Raw genomic sequence first — 27,108 nt, 5'->3', positions numbered from 1 at the left:
TATACAAGTATCTTTTGATTTTCTTTTTTGGAAAAACTAAATTAAAATTATATTGAAAAATGTTGTTAAATACATCAAACTTATTCTCTACTTTTGATAAATATAATGGAAGCCAGTTTTCATAGGAAAGAATATTTTTAAAAATATTCATATTATTATCTGAAAAATCTCTACATTCGACATATTCACTGGGCAAATTTAATTTCTTAGATTTGGGTAATGTTAGTTCTAAAATTTGTCCATCATGATCGGAAAGAGATGTTATGATTCCAGTAACATGTGTCAATGACTTATCTATATTTGTCAAAATATTATCTATAGCTGTGGCAGTATTACTGGTTACCCTTGTAGGAAAATTTACTAAATAATTAAAATTGTAGCTTCTTAGGATGTTTTTGAAAGTTTGAACTTCATTTGTTGTAATTAATACATTAAGGTTAAAATCTCCAGCAATAACAAAATTTACTTTGTCTTTTAAAGAAACTAAAAGTTCAATTAACCTATCTAATCTACTTAAAAATTCTAATGTTTGTAATTGAGGTTTTCTGTAAACTCCTACCAGCACAAAAGACCATTTTTCTATTCTATATTTAGCCAGACAACACTCAAAAAGCTTGTCCTCGGTCAGTTCATCAACTTTTTTTAAGGTTAGGGGTTTTGAGTTCAAACTCTTCTCCGACAGAATCATCACGCCACCACCAGAGGTGGTTGTACGAGAGTATGCAGAAGTAACAGAAAAGTTAGTTAAATTAAATCTTTCTATTTCATTTTCTTTCATGTTGTGTTCGGTCAAAACAATTATATTGGGTTTAATTTCTTCTAAAACAACTTCTAATGGTTCTTTCCGGGAATTTAAATGTTGAATATTTTGATGAAAAATTGAAAATGTGTTTATTTTGTTGCGTTTTGATTTTAAAACTTTAGTCTGGATCCTTGAAAACTGTCGGCGAAGAGTTTAAATCCGGTTTAGGGTCAGGAAGGATCCGGTGTGGTTGATTAGTTGAAGGGGACTGGGTCGAACTATAACTATTGCTTATATTTAAACTATCACTCACGACACTTTTATCACTGCTCTGCTTTAACGCCTCACAGTATGTGAGGTCGCCGGGCACCACTTTAACTTCTTCACCATGTGTTGACATCTGGTTTGTAAGTTGGCCGTCAGCTCCAGGTGCTTTACAATCAGACGAAACCATCTTAGTTGTGTTTGTTGAGTTACCAGAGCCCTGTGAGATCATCTGTGAGTAGGTATTGCATTTACCAAAATAGGCAAACAAAAATAATTTTTACCATTTGTGGCACTGATCTATAAAAACAAAAAAATGGATAAAGATTTACAGGTATAGCAGCTTGTAACTCGGTATGACTCACGGTCACGACGTGATCGTCGGTATGACTCCTTGGTCACGGCGCGATTGTCGGTATGGCTCCGCGGTCACGGCGTGATTGTCGGTATGATTCTGCGGTCACAGCGTGATCGTCGGTATGACTTTGCCGTCACGGAGCGATCGTTGGTATGAAATGACTTGCGGTTATGGTGCGATTGTCGAAATGACTTTGCCTCCTGCATTTGCGGACATCGTGAACATCTCTTGCGATAGCGGCGTCATCGTCCCTCGCGAAGCGGCAAAATTGCCGACGATCAGATCAAATCCCGTCCTGAAAAATTCCCGAATCATATGTAGTCCCGTCCCAAAAATCGGGAATATTTTTTTCCCGAAAATTTCTCAAAATTTCGGGACCCGTCTATTCCAAATTTTCAGAATCCTCATTAAATTTCCAATTGTAATAGTACAGAGTCACTGAGATGAAAGTAGCCTATTTGTATAAGCATTTGTTCTAATAGAAGTTTAAATTTGTGATTTTTGAGAAAAATGCAAAAACCTTAAAATAAGTCTTTCTATGTTAAACTGGAATATAGAGAGTGTCAAATATAACCAAAAAGTTCTTTGATTGATAACCTTTAAAATTATATATAAGAATTTACTGTTTATTTGCTTTTTAAATCTTAAATTTAAGAGTTTCTTTTGTAAAATACGGAACGGCCAAAGTCTAATTTCCTGTATAAAAACATGTATTTGCTTAAATAATAATGCAACAGCTACATTAAAAATAATGTTTAAATGGAGTTTATTGCAGTTTTCAGAATCCTTGTAAAATTTCTAATAAAAATATTGAGGAATTGTCAGGATTAACAACCTTATGAACCTATGTTTTTGTGATAAATCTTTAATTAGGGTTTATTTTTTATTATTGAGAAAAATTAAATATTGTTTACAGTGTTAGTTTTATGGTACATTCAAACGATGTGCAAGATTTACTTAATGCAAAATACACAACTTGGATGATAATAATGATAATGATAGGTCATATGGTATGGTTTGTTGGCATATGTCCACTGGACTTTTTTTGTGTGGCTGTGTGACTTTGTCTAGGCCCTACTCATCTTTAGTGGACGATAATCAGGAAATTCACAACCTTAATGAACACAGGTGTGCTAGTCAGACGAACATTGTCTTTTAAAGTTACCGTTGGTGCCACGTGCAAACAAACTTGGCTGTGTATCAGGGAAATGGAGGTCTGTAATCAGTTCAGCCTCTTCCCTGTCTAGACGAAGCCAAACTTAAAGCAGTTATTTAGACAAATAGGAAACGTGTTATTTAACTAATAAATTTCAATTTGATAACGCTAGTACAGTTTAAAATTAACTTAAATTCTTTAAATTTTTAAGGGTTGCTATGATGGTCACAAGATAACAACGTAGATTTGAACAAAGAATCATACCATTAATTATGAGCTGATTAGCAAACTAATATACGATCTTTAAAGTACAAAGGAACAAACATTTAGTCGGAAACAATCGACTGTTTTAACTAAAAAGCAATAATTTATTAATTGGTGTAAAATACATGCATTTATGCAATCAAAGTGTTGTGGTATGGCAACCGGTTTGGACTCTCATGGGAGTCATCCTCAGGCCATTCAATATGTCTAGCCGCTTCATATGAAGGTCATTAAATATATTACAACAATTAAATGTTAAAAAAACAACAGTTTCCAGATACACAACAGATGCTACTTTGTCAGTGAACCACAGCCAACTGGGGCACGCTTGCTTCAAAAAAGTTTTGCGATTTGAGAGGCGCAAGCTTGTCCCTGCGAGCGCTTGCTAGTGGCGAGTACTTGCCCATGACTGGACAAGTTGCCACAGATTTCCAATAATCTGATACAATTTTGTTTCAAAGGGCAAGCTTGGCCAAGCATGCACCACCATTTTACTTGCCCAACCATGCCTCCGATGTAAACGCAGCCATAGGCTACCTATACTGTGTACTACTGCAACTAAACCACACATTTAGTATTACAAACCCAACAGCGAAGCAAGACCGTTACTACAGTTAATCTTAACTTGTAGGTCTAAGGCTAAATTTTGGGAATAAAAAGCCTTTTCTAATAATTTTCAGGGTGAAGAAATTTCAGTTTGAAATACACAAGAAGATAGTTGATTACAGAAATCGTAAGATGACGATGCAAAAGAAAACATCACAGAAAGAAAGCAAAGATCAAGATCTACAATGGGCCATATTCAGGTTAGTGTTTATTGCTAAAGTGGCTTATCATACTACTATTCATCTCTAATACAATAACATCATTATGCAATTTTCAGAACAATTTAAACCACTACATTCATTTTTTTACGTTTAAGAGACATTTCAAATGGTTGTTGTACTTGACCACAGGGTAACTTAATGCGAAATATGGGGGATTCAAATAAAGGGTATTCCAAATATTAGGTCCGAATGGTTGGTTTCCAATGTCATCAGTGTAATTTAACATTTTTAAAATAACCTAAACTATAAATAATTTTAAAATGTTATCAAATCACTCTTAAAACTTAAATTATATATAAGTTAAATTATATACTAGCTGTTGTACCCGTGCTTTGCAACGGGAAGAGGACACAAAATAGAAACATTTTAATCTTTACATCTGTTGCATATAATAGTTACACATCCGCCAATGCTTTTAGAAACAAAATTCAACTTTTATAGCCTTAATAGAAACGTTTAAGTTATGACTTTTAAATCTGGTAAGTAGTGGATACCACCATTTTGGTTTTGATTAATTTTAAATCTTGTGTAGGCTGATATGAGAAAAACTGACCCAATCTTCGAATAAAACTTTGATATACATGATTTAGCCTACCTTCATATCCCTTAATTACATACCCCATTATTGACATTTTAAATTACAATTTTGAAGTTGCAAAAATACTAATTATTAAATTTAAATGAACATTATTTTTAATTTCACTCTTCTTTATATTAAATCACAAATCCTTCCATCTTCAGTTTCTTCACTAACAATAAATCATTAGCAAAACTAAGTCAGCTGATATAAACTTAAGAAATATTGCTGTCCCTTATCAATAGTCTTTTGAAATATTAAAGAAACTATATCTAGGTTCTATAAAAAATTTTAAACAAATAATTTAGCATTAAAGACAGCAGACAAAAGTAATATGATTATCAAAGCATCAAGGACTAAAAAATGTAATAGAGAGAAAAGAATTTATTTATAAAAATGAATACCTCTGCCTTAAAAAATAAGGTTGCCAATGACACAGAAAAATAGTACACATAAAATATCGAAGGATTATACAGCTATAAGACTGATTAATTTTGATGTTTGCCATATAAACAAAAATAAATAAATGTGATTTCTCATTATGGTCAATGAACCTCTTAATGTTTCATGAATAATAATTTTCAAAAAGGATCTGTCCAAATCATATTGTTTCCAAAAGTTCACAAAAAATTTGGATAATGTTCCTCTAGAACCAATGAACAATCAAATCACCTTAATTTTCGAAATTTTAAAATTTTGCTTGAAATATTTAAAGGTAGAATCATAATTTTTTTTCTTTTCTTCATTTACTTCGTTAGCTTGATTTATGTTTATTTCAAATCGAATTGTAGGATCGAGAATTATGCCTTTGTTAGTTTCTCTTTCGATAAATAAAATATCTACTCTTCTGGTGCTTCCGTTAGAAGAAAGACAGTGTACTTCTTCTTGCACTTCCCATGTATTATACCTTTTTCGGAAGGCGCTTGCTATGATACTATACTTCTTATTTTGTGGTGCCTATACAGTATATGTTTCATTGCATCTCTGATTTTTTCTACAAAAATATCAACAAACAACTTAACAACTTAACCAGTTTTTTTAATCAGTTCCATCGTCCATTGCCTTTACATTTTCACACTTACCATTGAGTAAACATAGTAACAGATATTTCATTGATTTTAGAAACAAAAGAACACTGTATACTGCTTAGTTTTATGATATTTTCCTTGGTTTAATTTAATCAGTGGTGTGGCAAAACACAAATAATAAATGTATCAAATATAGTTATTTGTGCAACTAGTGAGCAAAGGGAGCAATTGACTCACTCGAGCAACTATTCCTCACTCGCCTACGGCTCGTGAGTAAGTATTTCTCTCGAGTGAGTCAATTGCACTTTGCACTCAAGTTGCACATTATATTTTTACTACAGTTACCATAAAAAAAATAAATTGGTAAAGAAACGTGACATATTTTTACACAGAAGTGAACTTTTAATATGACATTTAATGATACAACAGTTACAACAAGCTGATCAGCTGATTTACAGCCAGTGCTGCCAATGTATTTCGCGGGCATACGACCTTGTCTGCATGTTACACGCTCACTATTTCGTGCCTTCACGTTGCAAATCTGGAGTGAGTGAGACAAAGTAATTAGAGTGAGACAATGTTAACATTGTCTCACTGATGAGCGAATTGGCCTCTTTGCTTTCTCAAATCAGTGAGAGAACATGTACATTGTTTGGTAACTGTAGGAAAAAGTAAATGTGAACTGAAAGCTATGTTAAGTTAAGATAAAATAAGAGTATTTTGTATTACCATTTGATAATATAGTTACACATATACATCAGATTTTAGAAAACAAAAATCAAGTACAGTTTAGTTGTTGATGATATTCTTTAGTTTAATTTAAGCATAGGTTTAGCAAAACACAATAACTTAATTTACCTAAAGCCGTGTTTTCCTAGCGACACACTTTCTACGTGGCGTACAACGTATAACGCTGACATATAACGTACATATAATACGCGGCGTACAAGTGTTCTCCTAGAAATGTTCAGTACAGCTGCGTAATTAGCAAGATAGCTTCAAGATGAGCTTGCAGAAGAGAAAACAAATATGTGCTTTGGTATTAAAGGAGTGTTTAGACGAGATTGATGAAGAAGTTAATGTTATAATGAAAAAGTATTGTTCAGTTAGAAGTAAAACCAGTGACGTGTACAATTTTAGAGAAGACAAGGGTGTGTTTCAGTTGTTAATACATAAGCACCTTTGAGACGATGAAATCAAATTCAAAGCTTATTTTAGATTTACTAGTAACCAATTTTATTACAAAAACACAGTTGTATAACATCAAACATGTGCAGCAAAAACAAATTGCTGTGATTTGCGGCGTACAACTGAACTGACTGGTCTGGTCCCAGTCACCCTGTTGCGTCGCTCATCCTGCGCCGGCGCACAACCGAGTGACGCTGCTAGGAAAACAATCAGTAGCGTCTGCTGTGTCTGACTGGGTAGCGCAAAAAATGCGTTGTACGCCACGTAGAAAGTGTGTTGCTAGGAAAATACGGCTTAAATATACATATAAAAACAATGTGATGTGCAAGTTATGTTAAGTTAATCTAACACATGTTAAGCAGTTAGAATTTATTTCAAGTAGCCTTCAAATTCATACAAAACATCTATACATTGTAACTTTCATAATGTTTCCATGAAAACATCAATAACATTATTTTCATAACTTAGACGCTTTAAAATATCCAAAGCAGAGCCGGAGTTGATGCAGCAACGGTTATAGAATCTTTTTTTCTTCTGTGATCATTGACATAGTTTTAGAATAAATAATCCATGGTAAAAGGTTAGATTAAAATAAACCCACCCCATAGTTATGGAAAATATTATATTTAATTTCTTTGTATCAGCTGTCTGACGCCTTGGTTTAGCAGTTCTTCTTGTTTACATTTAAATGTCAAAGCAAATGTAAACAAACATTGTTAGGGTTCTCATCGCAGCCATGGAGACCAATCAATATTTACTTTTAAAATGTTCACCTCAGAACTTTTAAAGCCAAAGGGGCAAAGCCTACGGTCAGTATCGAAATGTGAATAGTCCTATAATGGTCCTTGGTATGGCAGCTATATTTTTGTAAAATTTAAGCCCAGTTGGTTCTGTAGTTTTTGTACCTATTAGTAACACACATACATACAGACACCATTAGATTTTTATATAATAGTAAAGAAGATATAAGTTTTAAACAATATAAATACATGATAAGTTGGGTTGAAGTGATATTAAAAGCAACTCATGTTGAGTAATAGGTTAGTAAATGCACTCAGCTGTTGTTAGTCATAAGTGCATTGGCAGAGGGAAACAGCTGTTTCTTATCTCTACATTGATATCAGTGAACCCACTCTGTTAACTGTACTGTATTGCCAATTTCAACAGAACGTTTTGTTTGCATCATGGAAATAATGTCTAGCAATAACAATCTTTTTGAGTCCATGTCTAAGTAAGTTGTATTTCCTAATTGGTCTCATTCAAACCATTAATACTTTTTTAACTCCTAAAAATGTATTTTACCAAACTACCTGTCATATTTTAATAAACTTTTTTAACTCATAGAAAGAATAGAAAAATCATGGCCTTTAGCTGAAATAAACCATCTTTACAGAACAGATTTAGGAGGTTAACAACATGCACAAATTGTGCAAACTGGGCTAATTTTATTCCAAGTGTTGATAGAGTTTTACATTACCTCAAACGTATACAAACCCAGTTTAAAAATCCTTTTAAAGTTTAAGTTTCTGGATACAGTAGTTATTTGTAGTAATTATTAGGCTACTCAGATTTGTTTATTATTTACTAAATTTGTGCCAATTTTAAAAATACCCCTGCCGCAGCAAACCTGCAGACTTAGCGAATTTCCATTTGCGTGGTTGGATTTACAAAATAACTTCTTGATCAGCATTGTACGTGTTATTAAAATTACGGAAGGTAAATAAAAGAAACGTCTTATAACACTTAAAAAAAGTTATAATTTCATAATCACATTTTAAGTGTTATAAGACGTTTCTTTTATGTTCTTTCTGTTGGATTTACACTAAAATATCTCCTTAAAAATATCACATTTATTCCCTATTTAATAGAATTAGTTTAACGAGTACTTAGGTTTGCTGCAACAGGGAGGGTAAGTGTTTTTTGTTGTAAAGTGTTAATATTGTAGTTTAGTAAGAAATTTATGTATTTTCCAAATTTGATCAAAATATGTTCATAAACAAGCAAACTACAACAGTTGACTGACTTATTATCCATACTGTAAGAATAACATGGAAGAATTTTAAATTTACAATTTTTTTGAATTTTCTCCTTAACCATTAGGCGCATAATAACGCTTCAATATACGAAATGATCTGTTTTTTTAATCTCTACAAAATGGTTTGGAAAGAAATTGTGAAACTTTGTGTTTTCAGGGTAAAAAATTTGAAAAACCTGTTTTTACCCCATAGAAACCCCCCACTAACACCGGTTCCTAAAGTTCAATCATGCTGGTTCGCGAACTCGTTAGAATAAATGTAGGTTTACACGTTTGTACCAAATTTCATCAAAATTGTATAATTTTTGCTCGAGTGATCATGCTAACGGACACACACATATATAATTGATATAGCCTATATGAATTTGAACGGATGGTGTTTTTGTCGTCTAGGGACCTCAAAACAAAATTGGTCCCGGGTCCAGGTCCTACGATGAGTACTACGGTAATAGCTTATTCCCTATATGGGAAATTCGCTAATAGACCACCAACTATGGCATCTCACTCAATCTATTATACTAATTCCGTAAGAAATTTCTTGTGCACAGCAAAACTCTTTTATTTATGAACCGATTTTGATGATTAAGGTGTCAAATTAAAGGGAATTCTCAGTAGATGTCATGGAATAACTTTTGTCACGCTCAGTTCAATGTGCTTCGCCCCATTGGACTTTAAAGTTTTCATGTATTTTAAATATACAAGTCAAAATTTGTTAAGATTACCTAACATATGATTTATTTCTTAAAAGAAAACACCTGTCTTCATAAAAATAGCCTGTTTCCCTTCTGTCATTTTAATATTTACTTTTTCTGTTTACCTATCAGTTTACTTTCAAATACAATGATAACATATGAGATGGGATAATTTATTTATGCAGTTTCATTCATAGGAAGTAAAAACCAGTCTATTTCATTATGTGATTGCATTTTATTTTCAGATAATGGTGTGTTTAACGCTTTCATAGATATTTTTATGTGTTGTGTTTTCCAATTTTTTATTTTGATTATCATAAAATTCTACCTAGAAGAAACAATCCTGTGTTTGCGATACGGGGACTATTAACAACAGAGATGGTATGATAATAAATTGTGAAAAGTTACATATGCTGGTTTTTGAAGTTCAAAGAAATGTTATGTGACCGCTTAATTTTTTTTATATATTGCACGGACAGATGCTGTCATAAAAAAGACTATTTAGACTTAGGAGATCTTAGCGTACAGTACAAAACAGATTTAAATTGCCAATAAAATTAAATGAGCCAGTCTCCGGAATAAAATCTAATAGTAACGAAGCTAAATATTTGTAAAATAATATTATGGGATGAAGCTTCTATGTCCAATAGGTATGCTTTATCGTCTGTAGAATGATTACTGCGAGATATCGCTAGAAGGTTTTGGAGGTAATTTCCGGCAATGAGCTACCTACCATAGTCTCTGGTGCGAGTCGCTGTGAAATGGTAGAAAATTCGATAATTATACCACCTTTATGGTCAATGTTTAAGAATATTTCACTTGCTAAAAACATAGAGCAAATCCAAGGGAATCAATATTTGCTGAATATATTTTACGAATAAGGAATGGCCAAGAAAGCTTAATGGTCAACCTTAATGAACTTTGTGAGACATTGATAAGTCTTCCATCACAATGTATTGCGAATAAAAATATCATTGACGAAATGTTCAGTAAAGGATTCTCTGAAAATGCTTTAAAAAAGAGAAAATTCATGCAATAATTTAACCAAAGAATGAACATGGTGACCAAATTAATAATAAAATAGCTAAGCAACTAAATAATAACAGTAGAGTTTACTCCTGAGTGGACACTTTGATTGAAGAAGAGGAAGACCTGTTACATGTCGTTGATGGATTTCTCCTTACTTTAGCACCAAGTGGTTGTCTCTCAAGTTATGTTTATAAAAAGTTGGAATTGTAAATTTACCAAGAAATTTTAATCCATAAAAAGGACAGGGTTAATGGAACCAGTTTAATGGTGAAAAAGATTAATGACAAAGTCTTAAATATGAAAATGATTACTGGAAGTTCGGCTGGAAAACGAGTAGCCTATTATTATTCCAATTAAGTTTAGAATCGTCAGAGGGAAATTTTCTCCTGAAATTCAAACATCTGCAGTTCCAATGCCGAATTGCTTTTGCCATGACCATCACAAAAATTCAAGGACAGACACTTGAAAAAGTTGGTCTTATCTGCCATAGCCCGCTTTGAGCATTGGGCATTGTACGTACCACACTTTCGATTAACTAAATAATGGTGAAAAAACCTATGAAACCAAGGACTTCTGGTTAAAGACGTTATTAGAGTGTTTGCGGAAAAAAATCATATGGAAAGAGTCACCTTTAACATGTCAAAAGCAAGATGTAAATGTTAACTGTTCTGTCCGGCAGTATTGTGTACTCTGTTAAAACCTTTATTAAAACAGTATAGCCTATTGAGTATTGACTTTTGATTTATTATGTAGTAACAAGATAAAATTGTATTTAAATTATTAAAATAACATTGAAATGTAGTTAATATTAGTAACTGGAAACAACTAGTTCTATACTAATCTTACATTCATCAACTTATGATACACCATAATGTTAGTGTAACTACATTGGCTCTGTTGAAATAATGGTTAATTAGTTGTCAGATGGCTTATAGGCATGTACTTCAACTTTCTTTAGTAGGCCTACTCTTTAACATTCAAACAAACAAAAAACTCAAAACCAAATACAATTCCCTATGTAAAAATATTATAAAAATAAAAATAGATACATAAATACATTAGTTTTTGTAAAACACCACAAAGTTACTCAGCCTTAGCGCCATAAGTAATGTTTCCCAAAACTATATTTCGTGTCAATGATACTTCTCGCTAACAATCAGCAATTTTAATTTTGGTTTGTTTTCTAAAGCATCCAAGAATAGAGAAGGATAGAATTAGTACAGTAGACTCACTCTTATCCGGACACCTTTTAACCGGACATCGGTTTAACCGGACTACACTCGGCAGAAATGACATCTCTTTAACCGAACTATTTTTTTCAGCACATCTGTTTAACTGGACTAGATCAGCAGGAAGTGGGCGGTAGTGAAACAATTGTTCTCGTGGGAAAGATTTGAGACCAGTGATTACGTGTCTAAATACAATGCTCTCCTAAATTTAAGTCAAATATACAGTATGCATTTAAATGGTCCGTTTTAACGAGTTTTTAGGAACGTTGGTTTAACCGGAAAACCCAAATAAGACAGGAGTCTGGATAAGAAGGCGTCTACTGTATAAACAAGAACTTGTAATACGGCCAAAGAGTACAAGCTTATAAAATGTAATTAACTGTAGGCCTAATTTGTACACTGAACCTTAGCTATCGCTTTCATTTATGTATTTATACATTGTTTTATAAGAATATTTGGGTGGTACACCAAGACAAAATTACTAATTTAAGTGGCATTTTACTCATCAGGGAACTGTTCCGTGGTACAAGGCCAATGGGTTAAGGGTTAAAATATGCACCTAGGAGGTGTTCTCTGAATTGATAATGATAATATTAATTTAAGAACAGTAGCAACCTCTTTGTAAGACACCTGGTATTTTTTATTTAATAGCTATATTCTTACAAATAAAATAGGTTTACATACCATACATCGTCAATCCTACTATGGTCTCAGGCGACTAGTTTCGAAACATCTGTTGTTTCATCTTCAGGCCTTTGTCGTCTTTTATATGATGATTGTGTAATTATCGATAATTATACAATCATCAACGATATCATTCATAAACAACAACAAAATAGGAAAATACAAAAAACTAATCAAAACTTTGTCTCCATAGAACTTGGCAGCTGATTACATTGCACCTTAAAAAACAAACTAAGGATCGATAGACATGGTTTAGCCCCTGAGCTGAATTGATGACTATAATATAATTGTATAGTTACCTCGTCACAGCTCCGTAGTTTCCGTATATATTACGGCCGTTTCGGCATCAAAATGCCATCCTCAGATACATACATCCACCGGATTTGGCGTCGTCAAACTTGAAACACACACGTAACACGGTACGGTAACAAACATTTAAAACATAAAAAAACGAAAGACAGGCCTGTCGCGCACATGATGAGTACGTGTACGGAAGCTGACTGGACAACTGCTAGTTCGTTCCAGCCGTTACGGTATTATCTCTTGGACTTTGATCCCTTGGCTTGCTTCGTTTGATGATGTTATTAAAAATGGTGTGAGATTTAAATTGTAGTTGGTCATTTAGTATGGATTCATTGTTGTTTTTTATTTTATGGGCTTTATAAATCTCATATTCCTCAAGGGTGTCTAGTCTATTTCCATTAATACAGGCGTGCAGAATTTCTAAGCCATTGTCCAAATCAAGTAAGTCGTGATTATTGTCAACCAGGTGTTGTGCGAAAGTGGATTTTTGTTTGTCAGTTTTTCCGTTAGGGCGATGTTCTTTGTACCTAATGCTAAAGGAACGTCCTGTTTTTCCAATGTACGTACTCGGACAACTAGCGCATTTTATTTTATATACACCTGATTGGTCAGCTTTATTTTTATTAATCTTAGGTTTTAACTTATTTATAACTTTATTGCTGGTTCTGAAAGCTAGTTTAATTCCATGCTTTTTCAACTCATTCTTTAGGCAGTGTTGCAGGGGATGAGAATAATTTACGCAGATGAATTTCTTGTTTCTTGGGTTAGATTCTGATTTGGAGTTTGTTTATTTTTGTACTTCTTTACTAATGTCCCTGTCGACCAAACTCTAGACATAGTCAAAGACCACCTCAACAAAGATTCGAGTTTACTACCTGAAGCGTTTACTGAACTACTAACTTTGTTAAAAGAAATACTCAGACAAAATTATTTCAAATTCAATGATAAATATTACAATCAACCAACTGGCCTAGCAATGGGCTCTCCTTTATCAAGTTTACTTGCCAACGTATATCTGAACCATATTGAAAATAAGTATATATTCTCAGACCTAAACAAGCAGAAAAACAAGATAATGGAATATCACCGTTATGTTGATGATACCATCCTTATTTTCAAGGGTAACACAAGACAGCTCGACCTTTTGCACAAATTCCTCAACAATATAGCGCCTAATTTGAAGTTTACTATGGAAACTGAGCAATCAAGTAAAATAAATTTCCTGGACATCACAATAGAAAAGATTGATAACAGATTAGATTTTAGCATATATAGAAAGCCTACTACGTCAAACCAAACCATCCACAGCACTTCTTACCACCCCGTATCACATAAACTAGCCGCCTACAATAGCATGGTATATCGCCTATTAAATGTCCCAATGACAGAACAGAACTACAATAGAGAACTCAAAATCATCAAGCAAATCGCTCTATCTAATGGGTATGACATTAAAATGGTCGATAGCTTAGTAAAGAAGTACAAAAATAAACAAACTCCAAATCAGAATCTAACCCAGCAAAACAAGAAATTCGTCTGCGTAAATTATTCTCATCCCCTGCAACACTGCCTAAAGAATGAGTTGAAAAAGCATGGAATTAAACTAGCTTTCAGAACCAGCAATAAAGTTATAAATAAGTTAAAACCTAAGATTAATAAAAATAAAGCTGACCAATCAGGTGTATATAAAATAAAATGCGCTAGTTGTCCGAGTACGTACATTGGAAAAACAGGACGTTCCTTTAGCATTAGGTACAAAGAACATCGCCCTAACGGAAAAACTGACAAACAAAAATCCACTTTCGCACAACACCTGGTTGACAATAATCACGACTTACTTGATTTGGACAATGGCTTAGAAATTCTGCACGCCTGTATTAATGGAAATAGACTAGACACCCTTGAGGAATATGAGATTTATAAAGCCCATAAAATAAAAAACAACAATGAATCCATACTAAATGACCAACTACAATTTAAATCTCACACCATTTTTAATAACATCATCAAACGAAGCAAGCCAAGGGATCAAAGTCCAAGAGATAATACCGTAACGGCTGGAACGAACTAGCAGTTGTCCAGTCAGCTTCCGTACACGTACTCATCATGTGCGCGACAGGCCTGTCTTTCGTTTTTTATGTTTTAAATGTTTGTTACCGTGTTACGTGTGTGTTTCAAGTTTGACGACGCCAAATCCGGTGGATGTATGTATCTGAGGATGGCATTTTGATGCCGAAACGGCCGTAATATACACGGAAACTAAGGAGCTGTGACGAGGTAATTATACAATTATATTATAGTCAAACTAAGGAAACACAATGTAACATTGGCCTACAGAACCTCAAATAAATTAGAAAGCCACCTAAATCCATGCACATCAAAATCTAGAGTATCCAATAGCCTAGAGGACACAGGAATGTCCAAATTATCCTGCAGTGATTGTCCAAAAATATATATCGGACAAACAGGTTGTTCTTTCAAGAAAATGTCTAATGAACACCTCCCTAAGCCTAAATTGAAAACACATCACTCTAAATTTGCTGAACACCTGATTAATGAAAACCACAATGTCAACAGCAGCTGTAGTGATGATAGCATGGATATTTCACACAAATGCACTAAAGGCTCCATCATGAATGTCCTAGAAAGCTAAGAAATCATGACGTTTTAAATGAAAAGTTAAATTTTGGCCTTAATATAGTATTTGACAGGATCAAGGACATTGATAACAAAGGCACTTCGTCATGGGTCGCCGGAATTTTATCACCCTGGAATTTTACCCCCTGGGCAAAGCTGACGTCACTATGACATAGTAACCTGAGCGCTCAAAAGTTTGTTCGCGGGCGGAATTTTACCCCCGCGGATTTGGAAGTCTAATGAAAATAGACAGAGCACGAGTAATTAGACTAGCAATAAAAACCGGAATTTTACCCCCTGTCCATATAACTAGTGTTTAGACAACTGAAGATGTACGTGCCGGATTTTTACCCCCGGATTTTTACCCCCCTTAATTTTACCCCCTGGCCGGATTTAGAAATTATTAAGAATGATTGATTTTCTTATTTCTATTTTTATTTAATTGTAAACATTTTATTATTAAGTAGCCTATCTTTATTTATTTATTTTGTAATCTAAACCAAGTAAACAGAATTTGCTGTTTAATTTTGATCATATTAACCAACAGTTGGTTTCAATGATCAAATCCTGATACTCGAATCTCAAAATTAAAATTAATAACCTGTTCGATTAGTTGATGTTACAAATAAATTAATATAGGCTACTTAACAATAAAATGTGTACTATTAAATTAAAACAGAATGAAGAGATTTAACCATTCTCACTAATTTATATATCTGGCCAGGGGGTAAAATTCCGGGGGTAAAAATCCAGGGTAAAAATCCGGCCCGTACACTCTAGGTTTTTATAATTTGATGTGTTCTGATTAAATTCGCAACAGTGAAAATATATGTTTAATTCCGCGATAAATCCATCGAACTGATGTCGCGAAACTCAAAAGTTCGTCACCGGAATATTACCCCCTGGTTTGTGACGTCACGTTTGCCCAGGGGGTAAAATTCCAGAGGGATAAAAATCCGCTACCCCCTCATCAGCTGTTTCATCCCCTCAAAGGTAAATGTCTCCAGACAGGTGTCGGGTAGCTAAATTGTGTCTGTCGAGGTCATCGTGCGTGTTATGGCCGGACGCGCACTATTTTATGTTAATTCAATGTATTTAAAAATGTTAAATTTTTGTACATTGACAACGGCATTGTGTTGAAATAATCTTATGTATGACGACACAGGCTTGAAGATGAAACAACAGTTGTTTCGCAACTAGTCGCCTGAGACTACAGTAGTATTGACGACATATGGTATGTCAACCTATTTTATTTGTCATAAATCAATCCTAGAGGCAATGCTGAATAAAGCTATTCTTACATTATATACTTAGGCTATTAAATCCTGTGTATGTTGTTGAAATAAACACTGAAGCTCGTGTCATCTAAGGTTATTTCATCACTGGTAATTCCTATCACAGTCACTGTTCCATGACATGACATATAATTGCAGGACAATGGAGGAGGCAGATTCTCTGCTAGGCATGTTACTACCCAAGGAGTCAGGCGCAGGTGACGAACTGTCCACATCTCCAGGACAAAAGCGACCCAAGGATGATCGCACAGTGATTGAGGAGCTTCATACCCTCAACACACAACTACGAGCCTTTATCTCCCAACTACTAGCTCAACTGGAGGCATCTGAGAGACAGGTGAGGTTCAACAGCCATTGTATCTGCAGTTAATCATACCCTCAACATACAACTGCTAGCTTTCTTTTCCAAACTACTAGCTCAACTGGAGGCATCTGAGAGACAGGTGAGGTTCAACAGCCATTGTATCTGCAGTTAACCGTACCCTCAACATACAACTGCTAGCTTTCTTTTCCAAACTACTAGCTCAACTGGAGGCATCTGAGAGACAGGTGAGGTTCAACAGCCATTGTATCTGCAGTTAATCATACCCTCAACATACAACTGCTAGCTTTCTTTTCCAAACTACTAGCTCAACTGGAGGCATCTGAGAGACAGGTGAGGTTCAACAGCCATTGTATCTGCAGTTAATCATACCCTCAACATACAACTGCTAGCTTTCTTTTCCAAACTACTAGCTCAACTGGAGGCATCTGAGAGACAGGTGAGGTTCAACAGCCATTGTATCTGCAGTTAATCGTACCCTCAACATACAACTGCTAGCTTTCTTTTCCAAACTACTAGCTCAACTGGAGGCATCTGAGAGACAGGTGAGGTTCAACAGCCATTGTATCTGCAGTTAACCGTACCCTCAACATACAACTGCTAGCTTTCTTTTCCAAACTACTAGCTCAACTGGAGGCATCTGAGAGACAGGTGAGGTTCAACAGCCATTGTATCTGCAGTTAACCGTACCCTCAACATACAACTGCTAGCTTTCTTTTCCAAACTACTAGCTCAACTGGAGGCATCTGAGAGACAGGTGAGGTTCAACAGCCATTGTATCTGCAGTTAACCGTACCCTCAACATACAACTGCTAGCTTTCTTTTCCAAACTACTAGCTCAACTGGAGGCATCTGAGAGACAGGTGAGGTTCAACAGCCATTGTATCTGCAGTTAACCGTACCCTCAACATACAACTGCTAGCTTTCTTTTCCAAACTACTAGCTCAACTGGAGGCATCTGAGAGACAGGTGAGGTTCAACAGCCATTGTATCTGCAGTTAATCATACCCTCAACATGCAACTGCTAGCTTTCTTTTCCAAACTACTAGCTCAACTGGAGGCATCTGAGAGACAGGTGAGGTTCGACAGCCATTGTATCTGCAGTTAACCGTACCCTCAACATACAACTGCTAGCTTTCTTTTCCAAACTACTAGCTCAACTGGAGGCATCTGAGAGACAGGTGAGGTTCAACAGCCATTGTATCTGCAGTTAACCGTACCCTCAACATACAACTGCTAGCTTTCTTTTCCAAACTACTAGCTCAACTGGAGGCATCTGAGAGACAGGTGAGGTTCAACAGCCATTGTATCTGCAGTTAATCATGCCCTCAACACACAACTGCTAGCCTTCATCTCCAAACTACTAGCTCAACTGGAGGCATCTGAGAGACAGGTGAGGTTCAACAGCCATTGTATCTGCAGTTAATCATACCCTCAACATACAACTGCTAGCTTTCTTTTCCAAACTACTAGCTCAACTGGAGGCATCTGAGAGACAGGTGAGGTTCAACAGCCATTGTATCTGCAGTTAATCGTACCCTCAACATACAACTGCTAGCTTTCTTTTCCAAACTACTAGCTCAACTGGAGGCATCTGAGAGACAGGTGAGGTTCAACAGCCATTGTATCTGCAGTTAACCGTACCCTCAACATACAACTGCTAGCTTTCTTTTCCAAACTACTAGCTCAACTGGAGGCATCTGAGAGACAGGTGAGGTTCAACAGCCATTGTATCTGCAGTTAACCGTACCCTCAACATACAACTGCTAGCTTTCTTTTCCAAACTACTAGCTCAACTGGAGGCATCTGAGAGACAGGTGAGGCTCAACAGCCATTGTATCTGCAGTTAACCGTACCCTCAACATACAACTGCTAGCTTTCTTTTCCAAACTACTAGCTCAACTGGAGGCATCTGAGGGACAGGTGAGGTTCAACAGCCATTGTATCTGCAGTTAATCATACCCTCAACATACAACTGCTAGCTTTCTTTTCCAAACTACTAGCTCAACTGGAGGCATCTGAGAGACAGGTGAGGTTCAACAGCCATTGTATCTGCAGTTAATCATGCCCTCAACACACAACTGCTAGCCTTCATCTCCAAACTACTAGCTCAACTGGAGGCATCTGAGAGACAGGTGAGGTTCAACAGCCATTGTATCTGCAGTTAATCATACCCTCAACATACAACTGCTAGCTTTCTTTTCCAAACTACTAGCTCAACTGGAGGCATCTGAGAGACAGGTGAGGTTCAACAGCCATTGTATCTGCAGTTAATCGTACCCTCAACATACAACTGCTAGCTTTCTTTTCCAAACTACTAGCTCAACTGGAGGCATCTGAGAGACAGGTGAGGTTCAACAGCCATTGTATCTGCAGTTAACCGTACCCTCAACATACAACTGCTAGCTTTCTTTTCCAAACTACTAGCTCAACTGGAGGCATCTGAGAGACAGGTGAGGTTCAACAGCCATTGTATCTGCAGTTAACCGTACCCTCAACATACAACTGCTAGCTTTCTTTTCCAAACTACTAGCTCAACTGGGGGCATCTGAGAGACAGGTGAGGTTCAACAGCCATTGTATCTGCAGTTAACCGTACCCTCAACATACAACTGCTAGCTTTCTTTTCCAAACTACTAGCTCAACTGGAGGCATCTGAGAGACAGGTGAGGTTCAACAGCCATTGTATCTGCAGTTAACCGTACCCTCAACATACAACTGCTAGCTTTCTTTTCCAAACTACTAGCTCAACTGGAGGCATCTGAGAGACAGGTGAGGTTCAACAGCCATTGTATCTGCAGTTAACCGTACCCTCAACATACAACTGCTAGCTTTCTTTTCCAAACTACTAGCTCAACTGGAGGCATCTGAGAGACAGGTGAGGTTCAACAGCCATTGTATCTGCAGTTAACCGTACCTTCAACATACAACTGCTAGCTTTCTTTTCCAAACTACTAGCTCAACTGGAGGCATCTGAGAGACAGGTGAGGTTCAACAGCCATTGTATCTGCAGTTAACCGTACCCTCAACATACAACTGCTAGCTTTCTTTTCCAAACTACTAGCTCAACTGGAGGCATCTGAGAGACAGGTGAGGTTCAACAGCCATTGTATCTGCAGTTAACCGTACCCTCAACACACAACCGCTAGCCTTCATTTCCAAACTACTAGCTCAACTGGAGGCATCTGAGAGACAGGTGAGGTTCAACAGCCATTGTATCTGCAGTTAATCATACCCTCAACATACAACTGCTAGCCTTCATCTCCAAACTACTAGCTCAACTGGAGGCATCTGAGAGACAGGTGAGGTTCAACAGCCATTGTATCTGCAGTTAATCATGCCCTCAACACACAACTGCTAGCCTTCATCTCCAAACTACTAGCTCAACTGGAGGCATCTGAGAGACAGGTGAGGTTCAACAGCCATTGTATCTGCAGTTAATCATACCCTCAACATACAACTGCTAGCCTTCATCTCCAAACTACTAGCTCAACTGGAGGCATCTGAGAGACAGGTGAGGTTCAACAGCCATTGTATCTGCAGTTATTCATGCCCTCAACACACAACTGCTAGCCTTCATCTCCAAACTACTAGCTCAACTGGAGGCATCTGAGAGACAGGTGAGGTTCAACAGCCATTGTATCTGCAGTTAATCGTACCCTCAACATACAACTGCTAGCCTTCATCTCCAAACTACTAGCTCAACTGGAGGCATCTGAGAGACAGGTGAGGCAGCCATTGTATCTGCAGTTAACCGTACCCTCAACACACAACTGCTAGCCTTCATCTCCAAACTACTAGCTCAACTGGAGGCATCTGAGAGACAGGTGAGGCAGCCATTGTATCTGCAGTTAACCGTACCCTCAACACACAACTGCTAGCCTTCATCTCCAAACTACTAGCTCAACTGGAGGCATCTGAGAGACAGGTGAGGCAGCCATTGTATCTGCAGTTAACCGTACCCTCAACACACAAACTACGAGCCTTCATCTCCCAGCTACTGGCTCAACTGGAGGCATCTTAGAGAAAGGTGAGGTTCAAAAGCCATTGTATCTGCAGTTAACCGTACCCTCAACACACAACTGCTAGCCTTCATCTCCAAACTACTGGCTCAACTGGAGGCATCTGAGAGACAGGTGAGGTTCAACAGCCATTGTATCTGCAGTTAACCGTACCCTCAACACACAAACTACGAGCCTTCATCTCCCAGCTACTGGCTCAACTGGAGGCATCTTAGAGAAAGGTGAGGTTCAAAAGCCATTGTATCTGCAATTAATTATACCCTCAACACACAACTTTGGGCCTTAATCTCCCAAATATTAGCTCAACTGGTGGCATCTGAGAGGTAAGATTCAACAGACATTGTATCCAGTGGCGTAGGCCACTGAAATTGTAAGAAAACAAAATCATATTTTTTGTTCTAAAAATTACAATTTTGAGAAACAAAAATATGTGTGGTACTGCTTGTGCAGTACAGTCGATCAACTCACCTGCTTTAATAGACTAGTCTGGTGTCCACGTCATACCTTTCAACGAGTATACTAGGCCTATATTTTCCTAATGTTCAGGTTGGAAACAGGAAGGGCTTTTTCAACTTCGTTCAACACTTAACCCTCCCTATTTCCACTTAAAAATTAATTTAAAGAATAAAATGTTTTTGTCAGTAACCAGTCCTTACGTTTTTGTTTGAACTTTTTTGGATTTGCGATGTTTTTTTAAATTATCAGGAAGGAATCAAGTTATTCAATTTTGGTCCAATATATTGAGGTGATGCTTCAAATAGTGATAATCTATGGCTAGTGGGCTTAATTAGGTACTTATGTCTAGTGTTTTACCTCAGAGTATAACAAACCTAAGTATATTAATAACAAACAAAATCATTTTTTGAACGGGTGGCCTCTGAATTAGCAAGATACAATTAAAATGGTTTGAATACCTGTAATGTTGACAATCCAAATGGTTGTGTTACAACTAGTTTCGGCTCACAATGGAGCAGTGGTGTTGCTTGGTAAAATTCTAGGGAGGGGGGGCAGAATCCTCAACTTTCCCAACTACTTAACATAGAATTCCCAACATTTTTTTATTTGAAGAAATCGATTTCTTTACTATTTAAAATGTCTGCAAATTATCATACTATACTGCAGTCACACTCAGTGCAGTATTTATTAACTTGTATTAACAAAACATATATAAAATTACTCAATTCAAAAAATTTCTAAAAGTTCTAACAATTAGTAATAAACATAAAAAAAAACTTGAATAAATATTGTTTCAAATCCAATAAACCTTGAACAATTTTGGTAGCAGACGTAGCAGTGCAAAAATTTAGGTATATAAAATAAGCCTAGTACAAATTAGCAGGAAACAAAAATCAAACTTAGATGTCAAACTCAAACATAAAATTTTAGGTTATGTTTTCCATGCCGATCTGTTTCAGGGTGATTAGTTGATTCATTTGTGTAAATCCTTAATTAGGAATGATAATTGACTTTTGTAGATTTTTAAAATATATTCAGAGAATTAACATTTCATTTAAGTTGTAAAAAAATAAGAGTTTCAAAGGTAATACCGATACACAAAACCTATCTTTAATGTTATTTTAATATACTACGAGGTGTTAGCCCGTCCTACGTACGGGAATTCAGTAGTCAGTTTAAACCGTGTACAATTCAGATCAGCTAGTTTACACATATAAAGACAAAGTTTCTTGCAGTTTTAATGTGAAAAATCATCTTGTAAACAAAAGTTGTGTGACCAAATATGTTTTTATTCCATCATAGGCCTATACGATATGCATTTTAAATCCGATAATTTTACAATAAAACTAAAATTATCGCATTTGATTCGCACAGACGCACACTGATTATAAGTAGCCTACTACAGTAGAGAGAGTAATAGTCAATTGAGAAGTGTATAGACCTAGTCAACGATACCACCTTCCATAGCATACCTGCCTCTTCCATAATTATTATCACCACAATACAACTACTATACACAATTTCCAGTAGGTCTGAATAGAAACGACCTAAAATAAAACGATAATATCCAATCAAATTCACAGTACACATAATTTAACTTTGGTGTCCTAACATCAAAACTAATCGTCACACCTATCCTTTATTATAAATTTCAGTGCATTAATTGCTAAATAAATAAGTGTAAACAAAGAAAAGTAAAAACAATAACAGTTTGTTTTGAAACAGCTGTTTGGTTCAAATAACATTCATTTGAAAAAAAGAACTGGTCGCATGTAGCAGGAATATAAAAAGTAAACACGCTAGTAAAGCTAATGACGTAATTGTCAATGTTTATTATCCATACCGTTATCAGTTCTATCCTTGATAATTACCCACCCTCATTGAATAAATGTACATCGTAATTTCCCATATTAGTTAATTTAAACTACAATATATTCATAGTTGAAATAAAAGTGATATTTTCACGTTTGGGGGCGCTCATATAGGCACCCCCAAACGTAACCACAACTGAACACGATTTCATAAAAGGATGGTTTGTCTAATTAATTGCAGTATCCTAGGTCAATGTTGACGTTGTGTTCAATCTATGTCATCCATCTGTTTATCTTTGTATAAAACCCGGCTGAGGTTGTGGTGGTAATTTAGAATCGTGATTCCTGATTATTCTTGATCTTCTTTTTATCACATCAATATTTCCGGGCCTAATCCAAACAAAGTTAAAGCAGACAAACATTAATTGTAAACAAAAAGCTACCATGGAAGAATTAAAACATGTAAACATTGTTATTTTTCTATTCTTTCCTTGAAAAGTGGAGCAGTAAAATAAATTTCATTTATCCTTTGACTCGTGTACAGAGCCTCGATTTTTACTGTGGTTTATTTAGTTTTGGTCTAAACTATTTTAAACTGTCGTCTAATTATCTCTACTAATCTTACTTATTTCCTATAATCAATGACAAAATAAGAATAAATAAAATAACCTCATAGTTCCATAGTTTATATTTAACCAGCTGTTAGTTAAAACAAATTATATTGCTCTAAAACAAATCGAAGATAACAAAGATTGCTTTAAAAAATAATTTGAACATCATAGTATTTTACTATGTATATTTAATTAATCTGTCATCCTCTTACAGAAGAATTGAACGTATCAATGATTAGCATTACACATAGTATAAATAAGTCAACCCTAAGTATGTCTTTACATTTTATCCAAATGCTGAATTTGTGACACAAAAGCTGAATGTTTACAGCTGTTATGTTAAGCAAATTATTTTATGCCAAAAGCTAGTTTAGAATCTTAGCGTCGGCTGCTAGACTTTTTAAAGATTAAAACTTAATTTCAAAAAAACTGGGACCCTAAACTAAAATTATGGCTTCGACATTCCCTAGTTCTCAAAATTATCTTTCTTTCAACACAATAATCATGAAAATCCGTCGAGTGGTTGATTTAGAATCGTGAAATAAAAAAACACTGTTTCGTTTTAATATTATAGATTAGCAAGTACTCCTGTCAGTTAGCCTGCTCTAAATACGACAAAAAAGGCATAAAATATAGTTAATGTGACTTACGTGTAAAATTTCTTTTAAACACTAACAATCAACATAATGCAACTGAAGACTGTTAGAGCTACATCATCGCTTGCACTTTTAACTTACATTCTCGCAGATGAATCCATTCTACACTCATCCTTCATTCATATTTGGGTTAAAATACGCACCTAGGTGGCGTCCCCATCTCAATTATTGATAATTGATAATTGATAAATCAACACAGGACAGGATCAGGGTAGCGCCAATAAGGAACAAAATTTCTCCCAAACGAAATTCCAACAAATTTTATCACTAATTGATTATTGATTTCTTAAAATAAGGTGTGATTAGCCTAAGATGTTCAATGAAGTTAAATAAAGTTGCAGAACCGTCAAGTTTATCTGTCCAAGTAAAAAAATTTCAATCTTTGCTGGATTTTCGCAAATATTTAAATTTTATTTAGTTCAAAAATATATTTTTCTTGAATCTCTGACTTCCCAACTGTCCCAACTTGTGGCAAGGAAATTCTCAACTTTTCTCTTTCCCAGATTCTAACCCCCCCCCCCCCTCCCGGCGACGCCCCTGCAATGGAGCCATAATCTTCTTGCTTCTTCTGAAGGTTGAAGAACACACAACACGCATGACTAGGCCTAGCTTTAACAACGCGATTGGCGGGATTTTTGTCTAGACTGCCGGTCACTATGGTCTGTGCGCCTTATCAGTAAAGACCTTTAGAAGAGGCGTCATTGTCTTAAAATAACGTGATGATGGCTCCATTGTGAGCCAAAACTAGTTGTAACGGACCCATTTGTATTATCAACATTACAGGTATTCAAACCACTTTGATTAAACAAAATAAATTAATTTCTAGTCTTTATTGTACACTGATATGTGCGACCATTTTAACCCGTGATCATGGCACTATCATTATTATCTCCCATCTCCCAAAATCACATTGAATTCATCTACATCTTTTGCATTAATGAGGACAGCACATTTCCCACAATGCCGGAAAACTGTGAATGTCTCTCACAATCACAGAGACATCATTGTCCCTCACAATTGTGGTGAAATCTTAAATGTAACCTAATAAGGAGTTGTCACACCATATGATTTCTCAACACCACATGATTCATGTTATTTTTCTGCAATGTTTATGTTTATATTTTCATTCAGTGAAAATAATGATTGTATAAAATGAGTTATGCATCTTCTTATGTCTTATTTAATATAATTTAAGGACTTGTTGATATAACCCTGGTTGCAGGGACATCACCGCTTTCTATTCATACCACTAGCAACAAAATACTTATTATCTCTAGTGGGACATAGCATAATCGTCACTTGCGGTTGAGAAGACATTAACATCATCACTCTCAATCTCGGCAAATTCGCTGACAGTAGGAAAAGATCTTGTTTCAAACAAATTCTTATATTAAATGTAATTGTACCCAAAGATTGGGAATATATTTTCCCAAAACTTGAGGACCTGTTCAGTGTTCATCCCCAGATGTTTTGTCTGTAGGTGGAAGCACTGAAGGCGAGGTTGCGAGCGTATGAGGATGACTCCCCCCCAGAACTGCCTGAGCTGGCCCCCCTGGAGATGCCACAGTATGACTTTACCAGCTCTGCAAGCCATCTTTGAACTAGACAAGTGTATTGTAAATAATGTGATTACTTTATGTTTCTAACTGTACAAACACTATGAGTGATACAGGTGTTGTGAGTTTTATTTTATTTGTTATACAGTACTATACAAGACATGTTATTAGTTGGGTGTTGCAGCTTATTTTCAAGCTCCAAAAGAGTTCCCAAGAGGCTTAGATTTCATCCTCATAGGATTAAATTTATCAAATAAATTTGTTATAATAATACTTAAATAGTACTAATTTCTTGTGTTAACCTGGTATGTAGATCTAGACATATTTGTTGGTAAATTTTTGTGAGTTTACCACCTTTCCACGTTTTCCACCTTAGTTTGTTAAACAGGGGCAAACTATTATTTCAAGCGATTTCTGTTCTACATCTGTTTCTTTTTTGTGTATGGAGGGGGGCGGTTGGGGTAATCCTACCCCTAGCTTCTTTGGCCTTTTGACCTATTGCAGCACCCCTCAACTCAGCCTGACAGCCATAGGATTTTGGCATAGCCTAGGAGCTGTGAGACGCCCAACTTCCTCATCTCTTCAGCCTTCCCAGAGATTTCAACCTTTTTTGGGCCAGAGCCGGATAGTCTAGCCATAAGGGTTCAGAGGTTCCCCCCTTGTTTTCCCAGAACCAGCATTGGTCTGTCTGTGACCTCCCTATGGTTGTAAGGTGTTTCCTAATAGGTCCATTCCCAGCTAACATCACTACTAGTAATCTGATGTCTCCCTTTTTTAGGCTCAGTAAGCCTTTCCAGTCTTTCATTGATGGGTCTATAAGTGTTTTTGAAGTCCTTAGTCCTGGGTTGGTCCCCAGGCCTCTGCCTTCCGGACCTTTATCCCAGTCTCAGACTTTGGCTTCTCCAGAACTAATTGGGGTATCACAGTATGGCCTGTAAGCTGATCTTCTGCACCCCTCCTGGCCAGTATGTCAGCTTTCTCATGCCCCTAGTGTCCAGGGACCCAAGCAAATTTGATTCTGCTTTGCTAGTGTTTTTACATCCCTTTTGTCACACAAGACACCAGCGCCTTATTACGGCATGGATGACTGAGAGGATCAGTATTTTCTCCCTCTTTAGGTTCTTGTCCAGGATTGTTTTCGCACAGCACTTAGTCATTGGGAGATATTGGTTTTGTTACCACACATCCCTACCCCGAGCTCTCATACTTCTGACTATCATCTGTATAAAATACCAGGCATTCCCTGCCCATCTTAAGAATTACCTCTTGCTATTCGTTCCTTTCTCCTCCTATAGGAACTTGAAAAGGAATCTCGAAATCGTACTCTTTAGTCATTAGGGCTGGCATTGTTAGTTCCATACTCGAGA

The 27,108-nt window shown here is 36.0% G+C and overlaps 1 protein-coding gene across 1 annotated transcript in view; it reads left to right on the top strand.

Annotated features, from left to right (window-relative positions):
• Positions 1-26,020, top strand: part of LOC128982867 (nuclear receptor-binding factor 2-like) — a 34,512-nt gene extending 8,492 nt beyond the window's left edge. The window contains exons 3-5 of the mRNA XM_054401918.1: positions 3,465-3,590; positions 16,447-16,645; positions 25,666-26,020. Coding sequence (XP_054257893.1) covers positions 3,465-3,590; positions 16,447-16,645; positions 25,666-25,785 — 445 coding nt within the window. The 3' untranslated portion in view covers positions 25,786-26,020. The remainder of the gene's footprint in view (positions 1-3,464; positions 3,591-16,446; positions 16,646-25,665) is intronic.
• The last annotated feature ends 1,088 nt before the right edge of the window (positions 26,021-27,108 follow it).

This window comes from Macrosteles quadrilineatus, unplaced genomic scaffold (genome assembly GCF_028750875.1).
Source record: "Macrosteles quadrilineatus isolate MER2022 unplaced genomic scaffold, UCM_ALF_1.0 Scaffold_1__1_contigs__length_201487025, whole genome shotgun sequence".
Taxonomy (NCBI): domain Eukaryota; kingdom Metazoa; phylum Arthropoda; class Insecta; order Hemiptera; family Cicadellidae; genus Macrosteles; species Macrosteles quadrilineatus.
The sequence above is the reverse complement of the archived record's forward strand: the minus strand, read 5'-3'. Positions and strand labels throughout refer to the sequence as shown.